Genomic DNA, 18,881 nt, shown 5'->3' on the forward strand with positions numbered 1-18,881 from the left:
AAAGACACATGACCACAACAACTCTTATAAAGGAAAACACTTAATTGGGGCTGGCTTACAGTTTCAGAGAATTATTCCATTATCATCCTGGTCAGAAGCGTGGTGGCATACAGGCAGACATGGAACTGGAGAGGTAGCTGGAAGTGACTGTCACACTAGGCCTGGCTTGATTATTAGAGACCTCAAAGTCTGCCTCATAGCGACACTCTTCCTCCAATAAACCCACACCTATTCCTAATAGTGCCATTCCCTATGAGCCTATGGGGACCATTTTTAGTCGAACCACCACAGCTGCGCTACAGTATTTTATCATAACAGAAGGAGAAACTAAAACAATTCCCCATGCCTACTGTATCCTTTCACATCCATCACACTGGGTTAATGATCAGGATTTGGAAACCCCTCACTATTTTTCCTAACATTTCATTTACTCATGAGGGATCAGTCTAAGAAGGAGTAAATAAACTAAATAAAATGGTTTGCCTGAAGTCAGCATGCAAACATTAGAAGTACCATGCTTTATGTAAGAACACTAAACTATGAGAAATAACTGAACTCAATCTATACTTCCTTTCACTTCTTAACTAATTAAATACTAAGCATATAATACTATGCATGCACTTATAGACCGGAAGTACTAGAGCAGAAGGCCATAAAGTAGGCTATTGGCCAATACATGATCTGGAACAACAAGAATATCTCCTTTATTTTTAAATGTTTGAAAACTATTGAAAGAATACTGTTTCATGACACAAGGATATCAGTTGGAATTCAAATTCCAATATCCATCTAGTTTTGCTGGGTTATGTCCATGCTCATTCATGCATTCCATTTCAAAGTTTGTGCTAACAGCGATTTGAGTATGACAACAGTCCCAGAGTCTAAACTACTGGCATTCATGGTATAGGACAGTGGTTCTTAGAGTTGCAACACCTTAGGATGGCATAGGTATATTCATTTTGAATTAACACTTCCTGTTCACTCTTTTGTCTGTTAAACCTTTAAACCTAGAAAATCAACAGGACCCGTATAAAATGTTGAACATCTCAGCAACTGTAGATGAGCAGTAGAATGAGGGAAATAACACTTAGAGCTATCTGGTGTCTGGCAGGTGGGAGGACAGGAAGTTTTGCTCTTTCATGTGATGCTGCAGGAGCAAGCAGAATTACTGAGAACAGTCAAAGACAACCAGCAGATGTCCATAGAACTGATGGACCACCAGTCCTGGGAAACCATTAAAGACAGTACCGAAGAGTTCTGACTGAATCTTTTCTGTCACTCATTGTTTGAAGGACCTAGAGGAAGTGATTTAATGTCTTGGTGCCTCAATTTCTTCATTTGTATCAGGGTCTAATAACTGTCTGCTTACTCGAAAGATGGGTTGTTATGAGGCCAATTAAAATTAAAGCTTGATGTCAGATGTCTCCCAGACTTAAATCCAAGACAACAGCATCATCTCCAATCCACCAAGAAGGATGCAGTTTGGTGTTCCTCAAAACATGAAACTTTGAGTTGTCATATGAACTGGCATTTTTCTCTGCTAGATATATACCCTAAATAACTGGATGTTATTGGGAACACAAATGTGAGCAGACATCAGTGCTCATGGCAGTTTATTCACAACACCCCAAAGCTAGAAACAGCATCAATGTCCATCATCTGATGATTGTGTAAAGAAAAGGTGGTTTATTCTGCGATGGATGGTAAGACTTAAGAAGAACAAAATGCTGATGTGAGCTACAACATGACTGAACTTCAAAAGGTTGTGCTTGGCAAGTGAAGAATGTCAGCAGATATCTACCACTATTAAAAAATGCATGAGACTATCAACTCAAAAAGGGACTTCAAAGGCTTTAGTCAGTATCCGTTGGCTCACTGCCGTTGGGCCTTCAGGAAGGTGGGAGTTCATGGCAGAAGAAGATGCCTAGTGCATGAAAGCCAGGAAGCAGAAAAGGCAGAGGGCCAGACGAGTGTCTCAAGTTCTCTCCAAGAGTATGTTCTCAGTGACATAACTTTCTCCACCTAGGCCCCACTGCCTCAGGATGCTACTAAGGTTCAATTGCTGCATGCTAAGGACTAAGCCATTAACACAAGGGACCTGGGAGGGGGGGTTCCAGATACAAATTATGTCATTCCACCTTAAACCAGAGTAAATAGGACAAAGAATGAATGATGCCACTTTTCTTACTTTGTTTTTTCTGGACAGGGGCTTGCAGTGTATCCTCAGCTAGCTCAGAAGTCACCATTCCTCCCTCCTCAGCCTCCCAGATATTGGGATACACTGCCACACCTGGCTTTCTTATATAGAATAATTGCCTTTACAAGGACAGAAAGTATAATAGAGGTTAGCAGGGAATAAGGACAGAGAGAATACACAACTATTGACTTATGCGTACCAAATTTTAGTATAGAGTTTATATTGGGGATGATAATGGAAGTTCTGGTAACAGATACCAGTGATGATTACATAAGATCACGAGTGTATTTAAAGCTATTGAATTTTACATCGAAAATGGTTAAATGGTAAGCTTATTTACTGAATATTTTAATGTTATATATTTAATATTTAATGCTATAGTTAATAAAAGGAATAGCTCCTGAACCTGTCCATTTAAAGGCTGCTAGAGTGTGCTAGCAAATTTACCCATTAGGCCCTATGTCCACCAGATAGATACTGTTTCTAATTGTGGTCCCTACTTGTCCAACCTGGCTCTTGCAAGGCTAAGTGGGTTGCCTGGGAAGACCACAATGTGGACTGTGGAGAAAACAGGGGCAGTTCTTTTGGTGCAGTGTCAGCAGCATGAACCAGAACTTGTGTGGAACCATTTACCACACCTCTGCCTGAAATCAGGGATGGGTTGAATGGATGGTACTTGGGGTCCAAAATGTTTCTTGCATGAACTTTAGACACTTGTGCACTTACAGATGCACAACAGGGCTGTCTATAGATATATACATTTCTAATAATTTAATTCATGCAAATACGAAATCCTGTGTTCATGGTTGTTTTTGGCAACTAGCCTGTTTTTCTCATGGACACAGTTCTAATCTTGTAGTACAGAGACACTGTAATCTCTTTAAGGTCTGTAGGATAGCCTAGTGCATGGAGGTGCCAGAAATATTTTTTTCCCATTGTCGTTGTGCTTCGGTAGTCATGGTAACAAAAAGACTCTTGTCAAAGTCACTAATGATTTTCATGTCTCTATATCTAATGATGTATGTGGTGTGTGTGTGTGTGTGTATACATGTGTTTGTATAGTGTGTATGTGTTCATATGTGTATGCATGTGTATGCATATGTATATGCGTTTGTGGTGCATGTGTTTAATTCATGCCCATGAGTATATGGGTCACACTCCCATGCATCTGACAGAAAAAGATGTTGGTTTCTCCTGTGGTTCTCTGTCTTGAGACAGGCCTTTCCCTTAACTGGAGGCTTACTGTTCCACTTAGGATGGCTCATTAGTTAGCCTCCATGTACCTACCTGTGTCTGTCCCCATGAGCATTCACTCATGACCAACTTTTTATGTGGGTGCTGGAAATTTGAACTCAGGTCCTCAGGCTTGCATAGCAAATGCTATTACTCAGGAGACAGATCCCAGCCCCCAGCAAACTCCTTCTCAGGTGTATCTAATGTAGATGTCTCCTAGTGTCATCCTCCTCCATGTGTGTTCTTCGTTGTTTCCATGAGAGGTGTATTCTTTGTTTCAAGTCACATAGCTTTAAAAGGATGAGCAAAGTAAAATCGTGATTATAAGAAAGAACAGAGTTTGCTTTTCTTTCTTTCTTTTTAAAATGTTTTTCCAAGCTGCCCACTCTTGAATTTTCTCTAAGCAGGAAAAAATGCTCAAAAATGTTTAACTTGATATTTGAAGAAGATATCTACTAATTATAGTGTGCAGACATGTGCAACAAAATAACACACATGTGGATTACAGGGCTCTGCATTCTCTGCTCACACTGAGTGAAATGGGCTATTATTAGTTGAGAATTATGTGGGCAGGACGTAAATGAAGGGACTGTAACAATTAAGTGAAAAGACATCATTTTCTTCTTTTCATGTCAGTACATTTTAATGCTTTTCAAAAGCCAGTCTCACTTAATTGAAATCATTTCAGGAGACTTAGGAGCATTTGCGCTGAGCTTTTATTAACCTGTATATTTTGGAGCTGATAATTGGGACCAAGATTAGGAAGTATAATGTTTATATTGGTAGGAATACAAAAAGCACACAGCCATCTTGGGTTCTGGCTGCCTTAACAAAATACTGTAGAGCAAGTGACTGGACAGGACTTTTTCACATCACATCTGGATGAGGGCACATTCAAGGTCTAGGTGCTGGCAGACTGGGTATTTGCTGTGGCTTCCCTTCTTGGCTTACAGACAGAGGCTTCTCACAGTACCTTCACATGGGAAACAAAGGGCACTCTGCTGCCTCTTCCTGTAATGGCCTTAATCCCATTTTAGGGACGCTACCCTCATGGCTTCATCTAACCCTGAACCACCACACCTAGTCTATGTGTGCAGGGGATCCAAGCCAGAACCTCAGCGATGCTAGATAGGCCAGCATTAACTTTGCCTTTGTCATATATTTCTCATATTAACATACAGACAGAATAAACTGCAAACAAAATACTAAGTAATATGTAAAACCAATAAAACTTAAATTAAGAGCATTAACTTGACAGATGTTATTTTTTCACAATAAATTGTTCAGATTATCTGGAAAAACAGTATCTACTAATAATTGCTATAGATAATCAGGGTCCATAGCAATTAAGGATTGATATAAATGTAATGTTCATGATAGTAATAACTTTGAGTCAGTGAAATTGTTCAGATGCCAATCTTAACAGAGTATCATAACTGAATTATCTTACTTGAAGATAAGAGGCCCCCATCCTGCCGTCCTCCCCTATTGAATTCCACATAGATTATTAGCTAGTTATATTACTACCAGAAAGCAAAACTGAAAGTTTCCTAGGTTAGTTGTATGTTAACTGCCGTCCTAAATTATTTCTTATCTATTCTGAACAGTTGCTGATGTAACCTGCAATCAGGTTCTCATGGGCTGGGCAAGTCTAAACCCACTGCTCTGCTCTATGGTGCTTTCGTTTCCCATCTACTTCTCTCTTTGAAAAGTCATGGCTACTATTCAAGACAGTGGTAGCTGCTGTGACAGCCAAGCCCAGCACTTTCAACGGCGGAACCTACCAAAGCTCACGTCTCACTTCTGCCACGTTCTCGTTAGAAGCATTTTGTGTTTGTCATTTAAGGGTCTGTCCTGCCTTCATGCTGTGACTCTTCAAGGCCCATATGTCCAGCAAACAAAACAAAACAGATAGAGGACTGTGTGGTGGGTAGAATTTGGGGTGTAGTTGCTACCAGTGGTTGGAGTCTGGGCTGGATGTTTTCAAGGTCTTTTGTCCTCTTTTTGAGAATGAAATAGAAGTCTACACAGACATCAAAGTATCAAAGAGACTTGAAGGGAACAATGGGCCACATGAGTAAAAGGAAGGGCCCTGATGACTGCTTTGGATTTCAAAAGAAGGAGGAGTTTGGTTAATAGGGACATAGTTTTGGTGGTTTTCTATTTTGATGGATGGATTTTGATTATGTAAAAGTCCTTGCTTTCTGCACATGTCCCTTGCCATGATGCATCTAATTTTAATCATATTCATGCCCAGCTATGCGTAAGTACGGTTGTACATAGAAGATTTTACTCAAAGTTCACATTGACAACATGGTTCCCCTCGTTACATATGCACCCCAAGTGAGTCTAGAAAAGACTGGCCTGTTGCCTATTATCAATTGTGCTACAGGATGTATCTGAATAGAAATGAGATGTCACCAGAGGCCTGCTAAGGAGAGTAATTTATTTCCACTTTTCAAAGCAGGTGCAGGTATACGTGCATCTCTATGCAGGAATGTGTGTGTTTGTATGTGTGGTGGGAGTGGTGGTCCCTGGATTGCAAACAGGTTTCTAGGTGCATAGTCCAAGTAAATGGAATCCCTGGTTTCTAAGCAATTTCTAAGTTTGCCTGTTTCACAGTGTATATTTTATGATTCAGTTCTAGAAATGGTGTGATTTCAATATGGCTTCCAAAGTTTGTGTGTTAGGAATTTAATTACCAAAACAACAATATTGTGAGATAGGATCCTGAAAACGTTCCCAGGTTCCCAGGGCTCTAAACAGAATAAGGTTATCATCTAGGAAATGGGTCCACTGACCGTATAACTAATGCAGCTGTCTTAATGGTAAGCCAGCTCTTCAGCCATCCAGGAAGTCAGTCATCTGGCCATACCCAAATGCATAGGAGCTCAGTACATGAAGTCTAAGTATGTATTAAAAGAGAAAGAAAACAATAAATAGACCCCAAATAGCCCTCATTATATAACAAAAATTTTATATATAAAATTTATATATAAATCATATAGTTTATGTATAAGGATTTATGTATAAAATATTTTACATATAACCAGCATTTTTTGCATAAACCTGATCATAAACAGGAACACCAAAGTAAGTCCCCTTGTCATGTGGTACATTGAAGTTTAGGTGGCCATTGTGAAGACATTTGCTTCACAAATGCTTTATATTAGAGATGAAATGATGCCACTGAATGCAAATTTTTTCTTTGAAAATGGCAGGAATTCAGAGAAAACTTTCCTTTGAGGTCTTGAGCCTTAGTTTTAGAAAACATTTTCCTAACTAAATCTCCACCTTACTCAAACAGAGATGTTCCTCCACATCTCCATAGCCCCAGTGTCTTCTTGGCCTTGGTTGTTGTATATGAAAATTACCTACCTAGACTGTATGTCTTTCTTTTCAAAGACTGATACAAGTTCCTGACCAAGTAGCCAATGGTGCTGTCTTCTACATTGTTAATTTTATTTTTTACACATTTGTCTTACATAGAGCAAGAAATATGTCCACATCATTATTAGTTTATGAATAAGTAATTTGTTTTATGAGGTGGATTATAAACCAGAATCTGGAGAAATTTTGGAGTCAAGAAAGGCAGGCAGACAGACAGGGAGGTTGCTGGAAACTATAAAAAATGTTAGATGAACTCAGCCTTAAAATATTTTTTGTTAAGATGGTCTTTATAAAATAAGACTTGATCATCAGGAGTCATATTGTTAACTAACAAAAATTCCTATAACACACACAAACTGGTGTATAAATATACTTATATAACTTGAATGAAAATTTCACATTTGGACTGATATAGACAATTTAACAAAATGCCTCAACAGTAGGCATGAAAATCTCTCTTTGAGTTGCTGATCAGGGTTATCCAAGAGTCCCAAAACATTATACGCTATTGCTACTGCACTTGGTTTCCCTCTTGTATAGGTGGGAGAGTAAATCTCTATGGCTGAAGACATCACATACTTCAGCAACAGGGGCTAGAGATGGGAGATCTGGAACTAACCTTAAAGTCTCCCCTCTGGGGACTAGCTTTTATGATACCAAAACACTATGTGAGATTCCAAAGGAGGGAAGTAACTAACAGTCATACTTAGCTATGATGCCTATGAACCACAACAACAACCATCATGCCCCCAAAAGCCTAAGGGTACACTGATGGCACACACACCTTGGAAGAAACCAATAACTCTGTAATTGCTCTTAAAACCTTTTCAACAAGAAGAAAATCTTGCCTGGTACTGAAAACCTAGCCAACTACCAAGGGCTAGTGAATCATGGATCTTGGAGGAGAACCTACAACCACTGCTGATACGTCTACAACACAACATCTATACCTAAGACTCAGGGATCATTGTGGAAAAGGGGATGGATTGTAAGTACCAGTAGATCAGGGAGTTTGCTCTGAGACTGTATCTCCTAGAAATGTCAAAAGCTACACTAATGAAGTGTCACCAAAGTAGCTGTCTAAGTATGACTTGAAGGAGGAAAACAACAGATATGAAAGAGGGAAAGACCATTAAGCCTCAACCCCACACAAAGAACTACAGGAGACTAGGGAACACTGAAAGCAGATGAAGTAGCCTTCCCCAGGGAAGAGCTCACTGATTGTCAGGACCAGTGGGGCTGGGAGACACCATGAAACAGTGCCTTACAGACACAACAGGACTGATGGGCACCTATGAACTCACAGAGACTGTGGCAGCATGCAGAAGGCCTGCACAGGTCTCAGGTAGATGGGGTCCCATGCTGAGAAGGAGGAGTGGACAAGAACTCCCATACCTAACTCAGAAGCTATCTTCAAAACAAATCACACTAATGGGCAGGCACCATGCCAAGTAGATGGCCGACACAAAATGAACCCAGTCATACTTTTGCAGGTGTTTTGTCTCATAATATTTTGTTTGGGCATTTTTTATCTTATGGGTCTTTTGCTTAATATTATGTTTTTCAATTATGTGCTTTAAGTTGTGTGCATTTCTTAAGCTTTTCTTTGCCCCCCCCATTTGTTTGTTTGATTCTAGTATGATTGCTTTCATACTTGACTATTTATTTTCTAAAGAGTAAGAGAAAGAAATTGCAGAATTGGATGAGTTGGGGATGGGAGGATCTAGGAGGACATGAGGGAGAGGAAGCTGTGATCAGAATATAGAGTATGAAAAAATACATGCACACATACAACTAATAATAAAAGGGTTCATGATTTGAAAAAGAACAAGAAGGGGTATACATGAGAGCTGAAGGGAGGAAAAGGAAGGGGAAATGATATAATTATATCATAATCTCAAAATATAAAATGATGCGAAATGGAGTACAGTTGTTCCAGTCCCTCCAGAATCCCAAGAAGAAACTGAACTTAAAGTAGTAAGATAATGTCCCTTAAGAGTGAGTTCAAGCCCAGGGGCACCTGTCTGCCATCTTCAAGAGGGCCACACTGTTTTCAAGGAGAGATTACAGGAGAAGAAAAGGGCTCTGTTTGTGTTTGTCTTTTGTAAAACTGAGGAACTCAGTTGCCTCAGGGAACTGTGAGAGAAGCTCCAGGAAAAAAGGCAGAGGGCCTTCTACCTCAGGTGAATTTCCTTCCCTGGATTGTTGCCTCCTGCAACAAACGTTTACCCTCAATTCATAAGACGTGCCAATTCTTGTTGGGTGTCAGAACATAGCAATAGAACCCAATCTGGTCAGTGTACCTTCAATCTGGATATGGCCTTCTGCCTTGCTTTCATACTTTCTCAGATACAATCTGAAGTACATGCCAGGCAATTGTGTTTCAACTGGTCTGTCCTGAGAAAGTTCTGGGAAAGGGCTGATCTCTTAATATTTACTGTATGCTGACAGGAATAAGTAAATGACATGTTTTCCTCATCTGTTTTTCTGAACTCAAATAAACTTCCTTGAATCATACTTTCCTTGTTTCATCCATACATAAAAGTACACTGGAACTAAAGGAAGGTTGTCTACATTATTAGACTGTAGTCTGTCCCCTTCTTTCAGGTCCTCAGATTCTAGGTCTCTCAGACAGATCTGCACAGGTTGGTGAAAGCTAACACACTGGATGTCTCTCTCAATTTACTGGCTAAAAATGTATCACATTTTTGTATGTGGTGATGTCACCTGCAATTCTGTCTCCTGAGAGACAAGGAGACTGGTTTCCTGGGTATAATACATTCCTGGCCAATCTGAGCTACTGTCTGAGACTATGCTTCAGTATCAAACAAACAAATAAGAAAACCATGTGCTAAGAAACAATCAAACCATTATGTCACAAACAATAGGCCATCTACTTGGGTGACCACTGAGTGCCACTGAGGGTTACTTTCCTTGGTGGGTAGATAGCTGGATCTGTACACACACACACACACACACATACACACACACACACACATTGTGGGGCATGGTGGTCCACACCTATTATCTCACACTTGGGAGGCTGAGGTAGAAGGATTATAAATTTAAGGACAATTTGGGCTACACGAGAAGGCCTGTTTCAAAATACAGAAGAGACTGTGGAAACTATTTGCTAGTGTCAATAATTGAGATCAGCTTCTTTAAGACTAATTCTGGGAGCCTTTGACTGAACAAAATATTGCTGGAGCATGTAGATAGAAATAGAAACAGTGCATGTGAATTCAGATACTGAGAGGACAGGAAGTTTCCTTGTTTCTTTCTTTGGAACCACTAAGTACTTGATAACTTATGAAAACGTCTGTACTGTACAGTTCCTCCCTTTATCTTCCTCATGCTACATCAAGGCAACTGAGTACCATAGTCACCTGGCAAATAGAGACTCCATCACAACATTGATGATGCCAACCCACCTCTCAGGAGCTGAAGGGATTTCATAAGGAAGAAAAATGAAATACAGACAAGTCAAGCAACGTGCAGACTTTTAAGTAGCATCTTCTCCCAAAATATGTCCAAGCAGTATAAATATGTGGGAAAAAATGAAAGATACGTGAATTCCATTAGTAGTCACCAGAATTCAAAGACCACGGAAACATTGTACTGGATTATTTTTAAACTTAGTGCTAACACTTGCAGAGCTTGTAGAAACAGGTCTCTGATATGCTGATGGTAACGCACTTCCTGTGTCCTTTCTGATTGAAACTTTTATCATTGTTGGATTTCTCTCTTCTCCCCAAACTTTGAGATCACAGGATGCACAGACTGCATTTGCCACAGCGAAGTCTACCTTGGGCCCAGACCACTAATCTTTCACCAGATGTGTATTTAATTTTATATACTTATTGAAGGGTCATTTAATTTTTATTAATAAGTATTTTAAGAAGTAAGCATAGTCTTTAATATCTCATTAGGTTTCCAGGAATCTACATGAAACATATGCGTTATCTACCAACAATTTTATATAAAGTTGTTTATCCTGCTGCAGGGTTCCAGACTCAACAAGAAAAAAAATGCTAGAGGAAATAAAAATAGATAATAATAAGGGATTGCCTTTCTAAATTTTGGCACATTCAGGATAACAGGTATTAAAAAGATCATATGGAGAGATGGCTAAGCATCTAAAAGTATTGGCTGCTCTTCCAGAGGACCCAGGTTTAGTTCTCAGCACCCATCTGTAACTCCAGGACATACAATGCCATTTTCTGGCCTCCTCATGAACCAGACATGCACATGGTTCACACACATACATACATTCAAACACCCATACACATTAAAAAACTTTTTAAAAAGATAATTGAAAAAATGGTAATATTGAAAGTTGTTTATGATATATACTGTCAAATCAAACTAGATTCTGCTTTAAAACATGGAGAGGTAAATGTGTAGGAAAGTACTGTGAGAATTTATAGCAAAATGAAAACAGTCATATGGCACTCTAAATGGCAAGATAGCTTATTAATAGCTATCATTCACTTAACATGAATTACTGCTCTTTTATTTCCTTTGGGACAGAATACTGTGGACTGGCCTTGAATTTACTTGGAAGCTGAGGATGACCTTAAACTTCTAAACTTCCTGCCTCTACCAAACGAGTGCTTCACCAACTCGGTTGAATAACTTTTTCTTTTCTTCATTAATAATGAGAAATGGAAATAAATGTCCTTTTGTTTAAGTGAATGATTTGAAGAGAATGTCCTTCAAGTACTCTTCATCAAATGTCTCTTATTTTGGTAAATAACAATGATGTGATAAAGATACACAATTTGTCAACCAAACTAGGCATAAAGAACCAATTAGTCATATTTTTGTGACAGATTGTGGGCTGTTTTCACTGAGATATCTGCAGAAAAGATTTAAAATATTATAAATATTACAAAAAGAATCACCTTTCTGTGTGAACTATGGAATTGTATCTTTCACATCTGGCCTGCTTGGCTCTTCTATTCTAAAGTTGAGTTCCTACCCTGTGAAACCTGGCAGCAAGAATAGCTCTTCCCTGCCCTTTCCCACAGGGCTATTTAAATGTCTTTGTAAACACACTTATCAATAGGATGTAGGAGTCATATCATTAATTAGGAGAAATAGGAATTCTTTTAGCAAAGATATGTTCTTGTTTTTCTTTTTTAATTCTAAGCAAAATGACATTATGCGATTGGATGCTACTCAAACCTGTTTAGAAGCACTGAGGTCTTATGTTGTCTTCTTTGGTCCATCTCTGATGCTGCGGGTGTGACTCCCCATGGTATGTTGAATACCCACCACTTGACACATGGGATCTAGTATTTCCAGCATGTTTTGTAAGGTTCACCATGTCCATTAGAAACTTCCAGGGAACTCTGTGTACTCTGGGAGAATTTATTCATCTGTTTTGCTCTTACCAAGGCTTGCTCCCATCACCCGACCCTGAGTACTTAACCCCAGCATTGCATCATTCAGAATCTGGAAGACAGAGTCTACATTTTTCACAGAAACTACAAGCTGACCTGCAGTAGCAGTGGTCAACTTCTCTCCACGATTAGTTTCTTTATGTGACTCTGGCTCTCATCTTGACTTGTGTCTTCAGGGAGTGTCATCCATCACTTTTCTCTCCTTTGTCTCAGCTTCTTCCTTCCACAGTGGGGGTTTTCATATCTTCTTGAGTAAGACCAATGAAATGGCAGCCTCCAGTTACTAAGCCTTTTGTGTATACTGAACAGAGTACTAGTAACTTTTAAAGACATCACATTATTTTTCCTAATTCCCCTTTTTAGGATGTTTTCTATACCTTACACAGGAGGAAACTATATCTCCAAAGGGTTAAGCACCACCCAGGATTATGCCACATGTAAGCAGAATAGTACACATTCAAACAAACTGTGGTTATGAGATTATATCTTAATCAGGGGTGACCTCTGAAAAATTCCTCTTTGAACTTGAGCAGTATCCATATACCTCAGCATGGACAGACTTCCTGGAGACTTGTGCATACTTGTCATCTCCTCCTCCCTTTGCATGCCTCAACCCACAGCAACTTGGCATATGCCCACATCACCGAAATTGCCCTGGGCAGCATCACCAATTACCTTCCTGTTTCTTGACTTTTGGGGTTGTGAGCCTAGGCCATCTCTCATGTTTCTAAGGTCAAAGGATCTTGGGTCCTCCCTCATACCTTGACTTGGAGCATCCTTCGTATTGCTGACAATCTTGTCTTTAAAGCAGTTTTTAATGGGTTTTCATAAGACACCCAGCTTACTTGTTTCCCTGCTAGTGATCTCTGGGATTCATGTTGCTCCATTTCCTGTATTCAGCCCTCTGCTCTGGAACAGTTTCATGCCGATGGAACATCTGATAGGTCTGCTGCCTGTAGTAATTTGGGACTGAGATTGGGAACATGTGGCAAACCCGTGACAGCCAAGAAAATTTATGTCTCCCTCTGTCTCTGTCTCTCTGTCTCTGTCTCTGTCTCTGTCTCTCTCTCACACACACACACACACACACACAGATCCACTTCTTCAACTAGGCCCCATCTCCTACAGGGTCCACCACCTTCCAGTAGTCAAGTCAAGTATATATACATCTGTGAATTAATACACTAATGAGGTCAGGGGCCCCCATCTCTGAACAATGGTACAATGGGATCAAGCTTTCAGCCATGAGTGTTTGAGGGAGGAACTTCATGTCTAAACTGTAACCATCCTTTATGGGTAAATTGAGTTAGGTCAGGTTTGTCCTCTCTTCATTATGAACACTGTCCCGTGAGATCTTATTTACATCCAGGGTTTCATATTCACTGTTGATAAAGCCCACATCTGTCTCTGGAGCCTGAATCTATCCTGACCTTTAAACTTGAATGTCTCCTGCTTGTTGGACTTTTGACTACATGGCTCTTAGGCATGCTGAACCTTATTTCTCTGAGCATGCCTCTTTCTGGGCCCTCATTTTCTTCAAGTATAAAATGGAGAACATATCCATTATTATCTGATATGGGCATCCTAAATGTTAAATGAGAAGATATGTGGAAGGTATTTATGACAGTGTCTCTGCTATGGAAACCACTTAGCCTATTTGGAGAGACTTTATGAAATGGACACTAAAACATATCATGGAACATATTTTGTGGGACAGCTCCATATTCATAAGTACATAGGGTCACACACACCCTGATAGAAGCAAATTCACTTGTACAGTAGTTCCCTTGAGCCACAGTCAATACATCTCAAGATCCACAATGATGGTTGATTGCATAGGTTGGATTGATTCCTAAGCAAGCTGTTCTGTGCTACACATATATACCTCTTATCTAGCTTATTAATCAATTTGGCACCAAAACTATTAGCAAGACTAGATAATCATCAAACAGATAAACCGTAACAATACATCATGGTGAAAATTATGTGCATTTACTCTCCGTATCCAAGTATCCTATTATGTTTCCACTTCAAAGGATCTCTCTCCAGCTTCTCATTGGTTTATGGGAACTGCCAGAATTATTGCTCTTTTGCTTTAGGGACATTATGAAATAAAATAATAGTTTTTGAACCCAAGCAGCATAATTTGATAAAAGAGAGCTCTGAAGTGATTAAAGACTATGTCGTGAATATTGCTGCATGACTTATATCCCTTGTGGGATGGAGATAAACTGGACAGAATGGACTTCACACTACTAAGAAAGACACATACTTAAAATTTTTATTATTTATTTATGGATTTTGCATTTAATATTTTCAAAGTAGAGTTGACCACGGAAAGCCAGACTGCCAATAAGGGAGCATGATGGCTCAGTCTGATAGCCCCTTTTAAAATTTAGTTTTGATCTCACCCTTGATGTCAATGCCTTCATCATTTTGTTCGGCATCTCTTTGGTGCTGGAGGTTGTATCCGTAGGTCACGCGTGGTGAACACATACTCTAACGATGACCTACACCTCCAGCCACATGGGTTTAAGATGACCCAGCCTTTCCACCATCTCCCATTCTCATAGAGACCACCTCCCCACAAGCTTTATTCACCTGCACTAAAGGTCACCTCTTTCTAGCTCCCTTCTTCTCTGACACTGGGGAGAGCGACTCAGCCTTACATTTGGGGAGAGGTCCATGACCTGCTACAATCCCTGTATGATTTTTTTTTAATTCTAGAATTTATTTTCTGATTCTGATTGTCTGTGTGTCTGTGACATTGTTTTTTACTTTAAGATGTCTTCTCGGAAGTTACCAAAACACTGCTTGTAGACTTTTTAGATGCCTCTCTCCTGTTCTTTATTTCCCTTCCCTCAAGCCAGATAGCCTTCTTATTTCTCCTCTATAGAGAACATATCCCAGAGCTGTTTCCTCCTTTTGTTTTTCTGTGGGTCGTTGTAAAGCAGACGTCACACACTCTCTAAATAAGTATAATGAAAAAGCATCAAGCAATTGTCTTATGCTCAAATGACTCTGATTAGGCAAAATAGCACCCAGGGACAGTGCAAAGCCCCCGAGGACAGGTCTAAAAATCTCTAGTCATGCTAATGTTAGATGGGCAGAACATCTGTGATACAGCATATCACAGTTGTTAAGAGAAGGAAACAAGCGCAAGATTTACATGAGCTTGCTCAAAATGCCAACATTCATCCATGGGTTGGGGGTGAGAATGTTACTGCAGGCTGTGGTGGGGGAACCCATCAAGGCCCTTTAATTCTTTTCTCTTTGTCAGTTGTTTGCAGAGTCGAGAGCTACTGACAGCAACATTAAGGAAGAATAAAATGCCAAACAGCAGAATAGATTTTTGTGACACCACACTTTATAAACTGTAAGAATCTGTGAATTGTAAATGTACCACTATTTTTGTGCTATGAAGAAAGAAAAACTGCTACTGCGTAAGCCATAAAATGCTTCCGGTTACAATTTAACTTGAAATGGCAGTGCTGATAAAATGTGAATGCATGTAGAATTTAGTGCCTGCTGTGTTTGTCTTGATTGTGGCGGGATTGCCCATAGCATGCAGGAAAAAGGCCTTTAGCTTTGAAAAAATGTGTTGAGGCATCTTAGTGGAAAATCCTGTATGGCACCACAGTGAACCAGGCACCTCCTGATGGCTGGGATTTGATCTCTGATATCCATAGTGGAGTATATAAGTTGCCTTCTGATCTCCACATGTGACCTGTGTCTTGGGTGTGTGTATACAACATCACACTAATGATAAAATGTTTTAGAAATGAGGATGGTGATGTTTAACTGTTTTGGGAGCATTCAAGGAGATAAATATGTGGAAATTGCCTGGCACCAGTGCAGTCAATACTTGTTCCTTTCTTCATTTTTTTTCTATCATGATGCTGCCAATCGCCTCTAGGCCTAAGAAAGGGCAGTAGTAGCTACCACACCGATGACAGAAGGTTCCACAAGCCTTGGAGATGATCATTTGAATGTATGGATTCATAGGTCCGTGTTCATTCTCACACACGTGCATACATTTTCCTTTTAAGAAAAATCTGTTTTTATACAAATAAAAACTCCAATGTTACCAGTGGTAGCGTGACAGCATAGGCCCTGCCAACCCCAACAAACCAGTGTCTGCCACTCATCCTCAGCAGGTCAACTAAAAAGACATAGCGATGGTGGAAAGCAGAAAAAGCAATGTATCCAACACGGCTGCATTAAAAAGAGGAACTAAGGGGGGCCTGTGAACCCCCACATCCACCTCCAACTGCTGTCACGGGATCTGGTTTAAGTGAAAGGCAGGAGGTGGGCAGGAGCAAGTAGCCTTCATCAGTGCTCGGCTCTCCTCTCCTCCAAGATGCCCTGATGAGCTGTCAGCACTGTGTGAAGTCTCATTTGAGGAGACAGGTCCCCCACTGGCTGGCACCAAGCCTCATTGCTTTCCTTCTCTCAGAATGAGATTCGTGGGGGAAATTTCAGTTTTCGGATCCCTTGTATTGATCGTATGATAGGCAAAAGGAGGAGTGCCAGAGCTTTTTGTATTGTGTGTCCATTCCTGCCAGGAGGTCTACACTGAGCACTGAGCAGTATTATCGAGGGTACCTTACCTCTTCTTCCATCAGATGGGCCTATGTTGTTACATACTATTGTATTTTAGTGTCCTGGTACCTAAAAAGCAGAAAACTGGGCCCAGTAACGCATATCTGTGATCCTGACACCCAGGAGGCAGAGACAGGAGGGTGGTATGGATGTGGATATGTTCAAGGGCAGCTTGGGCTACATAGTGAGTTCTAGGACAGTCTGTATATAGTAAGACTGTAGTTGGTTGGTTTTTCTTTTCTTTTTCTTTTTTTTTGTAACTCTTTGGCTCTTTTGACCTGCCACCCAGTTCCAAGTAAATACACACACTCACTCAGAGAGAGAGAGAGAGACAGAGAGAGAGAGAGACAGACAGAGAGAGAGAGAGAGAGAGAGAGAGAGAGAGAGAGAGAGAGAGAGAGAGAGAGAGAGAGAGAGAGAGAGAGAGACTTATTTTTACTTATGAATGATGCCTGGCCTTATCATGGCTTGTTTCTTGCCAGCTTTTCTTAACTTAAATATTCCCATATACCTTTTGCCTCTGGGCTTTCACCATTCCCTGTTTCTATATATCTTCTATATATCTTCTCTTCCTTCTTATTCCATGTTTGGTTGTGTGGCTCTGTGTCTGGCCCCTTATCTTTTTCTTGCTCCTTGATCTTTCCTCCCAGAATTCTCCTCCTATTTATTCTCTCTGCCAGCCAGCCCCACCTATCCTTCCTCCTGCCTTGCTATTGGCTGTTCAGCTCTTTATTAGACCATCAGGTGTTTTAGACAGGCAAAGTAACACAGCTTCACAGTTAAGTAAATGCAACATAAAAGAATACAACATATCTTTGCATCATTAAAACAAATGTTCTACAGCATAAACAAATGTATCATATCTTAAGATAATATTCTACAACATAAGACTGTCAAAAAACATAGAGGAAGGGGTAGAAGATGGAGGAAGAGAGGACAAGAGGAGAGGGAAAAGTACAGAAAACTACTGGGACAAAAACAGTAAGTAAAGACAAGAAACCCTGATTATCATAAAAATTATATAAATTTGCTTCTTACTGGTGTGTTGCATCTAGGCCTGTAAGTACTTAGTTAACAAGGATGCTATCTATACTGTGACACTTGCTACATGGAACCATGGAACAAGCTCTTGGAATAGATTAGACATTCTTTTCTTTATCAAGTAAGTATGTGAATGAGGTTGAATTGAAATCAGGTTTTTGTTTTCTTGGTTTTTTTCATTTAATTTAGCTAATGAGAAAACAGCTCTTTTCAGAAATGAACAAATCAGAAGGAATAAAAGCAGAGCGAAAAGGAAGTCTTCCTGGGGACAATTCCCAATATGCCTAAGGTTTCATTTCTTTTCTCCCTTAGGTGAATTCTTGGGAGCACTAGCACGTGCTCAGCACACTGCTGTTGTGAGGAAGAGATGAACATTGAGACCTGACACTATAGGCTCCACTGTCGCCGTCAGCTGAGGACCCTGCGCTGATCTGCTTGTTTGTCTCTTATGTTTGGCCTCTGTGTTCCAGTTCTTATCTGTGGGAGACGATAAGCCATTTATTAGGGGACTTTGAATCCTGCCAACTACTTGGCCTGGTGGTTTCGTTTGAGCTTCGGGTTTCATTGCTTATGACTATGATTATCCGTTAGCCACATCCCCAGAAGAAAAAATGGGCCACTGATAATCAGGAAATTACTTTACATCAGAATGACATGAATGCAAATGGTAAAGAAATAAACAGATTAAATGCAATTCTGTGCCTGCTTCTGGGCCTATTATGACCACATTATCTCTGACATATTTGTGATGCTATCTGCACTTCTTAATGGATGGGAAGGGGTGAATAAGTCTATTTCCAGTCTGTGCTCTCTTCTGCGATTTCCTGACTTGCAAACAAGTGGCTCACACACACTGCAGTGGGAGGAGTGGTGGCGGCCAGAGCTCCTTGAATAGATTTCTTGCCATTGTTTCCTGAAAAGCCTTGATGCTCACTGACAATGACTTTGCTACTTTAATAGCAATAGTGATACTAGTTTTAAAACAGCTATTATTATTTTTGAGCACCTCCCAC

The 18,881-nt window shown here is 40.1% G+C and overlaps 1 protein-coding gene across 1 annotated transcript in view; it reads left to right on the top strand.

Annotated features, from left to right (window-relative positions):
• The window catches only part of CUNH9orf85 (chromosome unknown C9orf85 homolog), a 155,771-nt gene extending 137,209 nt beyond the window's left edge, over positions 1 to 18,562 (top strand). The window contains exon 3 of the mRNA XM_040746493.1: positions 18,181 to 18,562. Coding sequence (XP_040602427.1) covers positions 18,181 to 18,184 — 4 coding nt within the window. The 3' untranslated portion in view covers positions 18,185 to 18,562. The remainder of the gene's footprint in view (positions 1 to 18,180) is intronic.
• Positions 18,563 to 18,881: the final 319 nt, after the last annotated feature.

The sequence above is a fragment of the Mesocricetus auratus genome, unplaced genomic scaffold (assembly GCF_017639785.1).
Source record: "Mesocricetus auratus isolate SY011 unplaced genomic scaffold, BCM_Maur_2.0 Super-Scaffold_4256, whole genome shotgun sequence".
Lineage (NCBI taxonomy): Eukaryota > Metazoa > Chordata > Mammalia > Rodentia > Cricetidae > Mesocricetus > Mesocricetus auratus.